This window comes from Monopterus albus, unplaced genomic scaffold (assembly GCF_001952655.1).
Source record: "Monopterus albus unplaced genomic scaffold, M_albus_1.0 scaffold262.1, whole genome shotgun sequence".
Taxonomy (NCBI): domain Eukaryota; kingdom Metazoa; phylum Chordata; class Actinopteri; order Synbranchiformes; family Synbranchidae; genus Monopterus; species Monopterus albus.
The window spans coordinates 299,516-305,196 of NW_018128142.1; the positions used below are offsets into that span (position 1 = coordinate 299,516).

Sequence of the window (5,681 nt, forward strand, 5' to 3'; positions counted from 1 at the left end):
AATTTTTTTAGTATATTACTTGTGTGGTGTAGAGGATAATTATTTATGTAGAGATACTGCTTGCAAACCAATGATGGTAAGATGATGTCATGGGGTAGGACTGGATAAGTCTGACTTCTTCCTACTCCATTCAAGCATGTACTAGATATAAGCAAATTGATATTGGATTATGTGTAAAATTATGTGTGTTGTCATATCAACTGTTTTTACATGCTTGAAAGAATAAATCAAATCAAATCAAACTGGCAGAGTCACTGACTGAGAAACAACAGTGGTGCAGGGAGGGTTATGCTCAATCAGACATGAGTATTTTACCTCAGCCAAAAGTGTGAGGGCGTGAACGCTGTATACTGATGGAGTGAAGCTGGAGGCCTCCATCACTGTGATCATTAAATCTACAAAATACACAAACATTAGCAACAGCTACAAAGCGGATTACAAAAATGTCAAGCAAAGTCTAAAGCATCTGCTAGAGCATTTAGTACAAGTAACCAGAAGGATCTGGGTGCTCTGGTTTGTCTAGTTACAGTCTTATGCAAAAGTTTAGGCACCCCTTGATAAATAACAGATTTTGGTGATTTTTTATTTGAACAGATGTTAACACAGTTTCTCTTGGAAATGGAAAAAATGCACAATATTTTCTGCAAACAGTGATGCATAGTTACTTCTTATGCCATAAATTGAACAAAAATAAAAAATAAAAACATTATTATGGCATGGTGCAAAAGTTTGGGCACCCTAAGAGTTCCAGAGTCTCAAAGTCTCTCACAAGGTATCAGACCTTAATCAGCTCGTTAGATCTGATGCACAGCAACAGCTGTCATTGGTAAATGCCAATTTCAAAGCTGTACAAATACTTTGACTCTTCAAACCTTGTGCACACACTTGTGGACACCCAGCAACCATGGGTTCCTCTAAGCAGCTGTGTAAGACCCTGAAAATGAAAGTTATTGACGCCCACAATGCAGGAGAAGGCTACAAGAAGATAGCAAAGCGTTGTCAGCTTGCAGTTTCCACAGTAAGAAATGTAATTAAGAGATGGCAGATCAGGGGAACTGTGGAGGTCAAGATGAGATCTGGAAGACCAAGAAAACTCTCGGACAGAACTGCTCGTATGCTGGTCAGAAAGACAAATCAAAACCCCCATTTGACTGCAAAAAACCTGCAGGAAGATTTAGCAGACTCAGGAGTGGTGGTGCACCGTTCCACTGTGCAGCGATGCTTGCACAGACAAGGCCTTCATGGAAGAGTCAGCAGAAGAAAACCTTATCTGCGTCCCCATCATAAAATCCAACGTCTGAAGTATGCAACAGGACATCTACAGAAGCCCGATGCGTTTTGGAAACAAGTGCTGTGGACTGATGAAGTTAAAATAGAACTCTTTGGACACAATCAGCAAAGGCATGTTTGGAGAAAAAAAGGAGCAGCATTTCATGAAAAGAACACCTTGCCAACTATTAAGCATGGGGGTGGATCTATCATGCTCTGGGGTTGTGTTGCAGCCAGTGGCACAGGAAACATTGCACGGGTGGAGGGAAGAATGGATTCCACTAAATACCAGCAAATTCTGGAAGCAAACATCACACCATCTGTAAAAAAGCTGAAGCTGAAAAGAGGATGGCTTCTACAACAGGACAATGATCCTAAACATACCTCGAAATCCACTATGGAATACCTCAAGAGACGCAGGCTGAAGGTTTTGGAATGGCCATCACAGTCCCCTGATTTAAACATCATTGAAAATTTGTGGGTAGATCTTAAAAGAGCTGTGCATGCAAGACGACCAAAGAATATTGATTTAGTGTCTAACATTCAGATTATTCTAAAACTTCATTTAGATAGATTACATTAATCTCTGACAAAGGCATTACACTTTACTTTTAAAGAGCCCATATGGGATTCTGTTAACAGCTACAGGTTTAGGTTATTAGCTAGTTACACTTAAATTGTATAATCTTGCTTCATTTGATTACACTTATCAAAACTAAGCTCTCATATTAATACATTTTGACAACACAAAACATATTAAACCATTCACTTTAAATGCAGAGTCAAAAATTTGTGATTGGGATAACTCAGTTTGGTGGCAAACCAGTGACACAGAATTAGCCTTCACTGACACATTTGTCGGTGCAGCATTAAGGTCAGCCAGTGGTTGCAGGCAGCACACCTTCTACATCAGGTTCCAGGTTGGCTCCATCCACAACTATCTGAGGAGAAGATTTCACCTCCAGGTTTCTCCTCAGCCATGTGGTTTGTTCCAAAGACGACCCTGCGATTGTCCCAATGGCCTCCACAACTTTATGGGTCACGTCCTAAATACACAAATGATACTACTTTATTAAGATGTCATTTTCAATATGATAAAATTATTGTGGCTAATGCTACGATTCTGTGTTAATGTAGACCATAAAATTAAGTCACAACTTCAACTTGTCATTGAGATGACAAAGTCTAATAGTTACACAGTGGGTGATACAATCAAAGATACATTATTTAATTTTAAGACCCAATGAAAACAATTTAGGGTTGAATTGGAGTCAAGGTGGCTACAGTAATTACCTGCAGCTCCCGCTGGTCCTTCTTGCTCTCCAGATTGGGATTCTTCAAAATGAACTCATTTAGCACTCTAGAGAAAAGCAAGACAAGGGGAGAGCAATGTTAAATAAGCTAACAAACATTATGTGGAAGTGGAAAGTGTAATGTCTACAGACTGATTCATTTAGACTGTGACCATTTAACTGTGAAATCTCCAACATTCAGAAACTGCCAAATTATTAGGTAAATTGTAAATCTACTGTATGTTGTGAGAATACAGGGAAACCTGTATGACAAATAAAAGGAAAGAAGAAAGCTAAACCAACCCGAGTATAAGAAACTGTCCTGGGGCAGGCAGACCTAACTGCACAGAGTCCTTTAGCAGAGCAAGTAAAGATGGCCAGCTGTCCACTAAACTGGACACAGGGATCCTAAAAGAAAAACCGGGCACAAGAATGTGCAAATTATAAGAAGGCTTGGCACATATACTGTAGGACCTTTATGAATGTTCGATAGACTAGAAATAATGGCAGTTAAATAAGAGAAAAATATATAAACTGATCTTGGAAAGCAATGGACTCACTTCTGGACATAGGCATAGAAGAACTGCAGCATGCAGACCTCCAAAGACAGGTGCTTCTGTGGGTATAGTGAGGAAATATAATGAATGACCATAGACAAGGTGAAACTAAAAGACTTAGCAGAATTATACAGTAGTCTTTCTCAAAAAAGCCCACAATATATCAAACAAGCACATATCTTATACAATGTTAACAGTGTGGCATGAAACAATTAAAATATGTAATTTGGAAGACTCATCCAAAATTTTGCGATGGTGTGCATGACTCGGAGTTCATCCCAAACAAATATGGCGACAGGTTTAAGAACTGTATTTCAAAAAGATTAACCAACTATAATTCATTTGTCCAAAAGGGGACACTGCAAACCTTTGACACCCTGAAACATAAATATGGCTTGAGCTCCGAGGACTTCGTCAGATACTTACAGGTTAGACACTATTTTAATAAGAATATCAAAGTACCCTTAGCCGACCAGGGATTCCTTCAAACATTTATTTCACTAACAAAATCATTGTCACCCACAAAAATTATTTCTAAATTATACAACAGCATTCAGCAGAGTAAGAGGAGGAACACATATTACATAAAAGAGAAGTGGGAAAAAGAAGGGAGGGTTAACTATCCCAGAGGAGAATTGGGAACACATATGTCAGATGCAATGGGCTTCAATGGAATCGAACATTTTGCACAAATTTTGTTGGAAAAATATTACCAGATTTTTCATTACCCCTACTCAAAAAAGATATCAAGGAACTGGATGAACATTTGGTGCGAATTTAGTTTGAAAAATATTATCAAATTTTTCATTACCCCTGCTCAAAAAAGATATCAAGAAACTGGAGAAGCTTGTTGGAGATGTGGCCACAACGGGGCAAATCACTTCCATATCTTTTGGAATTGGAAGGTTGTTCACAAATACTGGTCTGAGATCCATGAACATTTACAAAACAAATTTTCAATTACCTTACCATTAACATTTGAAACCATGTATCTGGGTAATATAGTAATTGATGAGTTTAATAAGAAGGACAAGAAACAGGTGCATCTCAATAAAGTAGAATATCATGGAAAAGTCCATTTATTTCAGTAATTCAATTCAAATAGTGAAACAATTGGTGGGTTTTTGTTAAATGTGGGCCAAAATCATCACAATTGGAAATTTATACAATGGATTAAATGTCCTTTTCACTCAGACTGCAGAAGGACACATTTTACCATATATGGTCGAAATGGACAGAATATGTGAAACCTGTAAGGCCTGACTTGTATAAAACCACTGGGTGTCTATGTAGTAGTGAAGCTACATTGACTATCTATACACAGTGAGGTACCAATAGAGAAGAGGTTCCCCTACCCCAGTCATGTTCTTTGTTTGTTGTTGTTTGTCATTTTGTTTTTCTGGTTTAAAAAAAAAAAAAGCAACAGTATTGTATGGTAATACATTGCAGATTGTACTCATTATGCAGCGTGCTTTTTCATTAAAAAAGTAAATTGAAGAAAAAAGCCCACAATAAACAAAAATCATAACATAAAGTACAACAAATAATATATACTTACGGCCACGTAAGTAAACTGCATGTATACTAAACCACTTAAGCTATAAGACCTACAGGTCTTAGGGAGGAGGTTACAATACAGGTGTACAGTTGACACCAGCAATAAACAGTAAACAACCAACCTTGTCCTTTGCAATGGCAGGTGGCTGTTTGAGAACCTCTTTGACTGTCTGCATAACTGTCTCAGTGCGCATGGCGCTCACTGAACGAACCAGCTCAACCAGCAGCAGCTGCTCTTCACTGGCTAAAGGAATCACCTGAAAGACATATAGAGGGGGGTCAATAATATGGATCAAGTAAGTTTTACTGAAACATACAATATCAATCAATAAGATCCTTCCAGCTGTTATTTTGATGTGTCAGATACACATTTGCTGCAGATAGATAGATACGTAGATAGATACTTTATTACAGACTCAAGGTCCAGATGTATAAATGCTAAAAAAACAAACAAACAATAAAACCATGAAACAATTCGCAATAAATAATAAAAAGATGATAACAAGAACAACAACCAATAAACAACTACCCTTTTAAAAGGCAGGTATACCAGTGTTTCCAAAGTACTGAAGTATATCACATGTCACTATTAAAACAATGTTGTTTCCAGAACTATTCAAATGACAAATAAATTTATACATTCAATTTCTTAAAACAGCAGATAGTGTACTGATCCGAGATGACACAAACAATTCACTGGCATTCATCCATCTAGGCCTTTTCAATACTAACTTCAAGGCGTCATTATAGGCCACTATCAGTTTCCTAAGACTGCCTTTTTTATAATCAGACCATAGATGAGCAGTGTATAGGGAGGTACAGTACGCTCTAAACAAAGTCAATTTTACTTCATCCGGGCACGAACCAAATTTCCGAACCAACACATTTGCTTGTGCATACAACATGCGGCACTGCCGATACATATCCCGTCATCAGACAAGCAATCATTTATAACATGACCCAAGTACTTAACTTCATTACACACAGTTAAAATGTTACCAGATAA

The 5,681-nt window shown here is 37.7% G+C and overlaps 1 protein-coding gene across 4 annotated transcripts in view; it reads right to left on the minus strand.

The window, feature by feature from the left end:
* The window catches only part of dop1a (DOP1 leucine zipper like protein A), a 37,341-nt gene that overhangs the window by 4,682 nt on the left and 26,978 nt on the right, over positions 1-5,681 (minus strand). For all 4 annotated transcript variants that reach the window (XM_020621591.1, XM_020621592.1, XM_020621590.1 and 1 more), the window contains 6 exons: positions 4,798-4,932; positions 3,122-3,177; positions 2,865-2,969; positions 2,563-2,629; positions 2,171-2,315; positions 316-395 (listed from right to left, as the gene is read on the minus strand). In XM_020621591.1, coding sequence (XP_020477247.1) covers positions 316-395; positions 2,171-2,315; positions 2,563-2,629; positions 2,865-2,969; positions 3,122-3,177; positions 4,798-4,932 — 588 coding nt within the window. The remainder of the gene's footprint in view (positions 1-315; positions 396-2,170; positions 2,316-2,562; positions 2,630-2,864; positions 2,970-3,121; positions 3,178-4,797; positions 4,933-5,681) is intronic.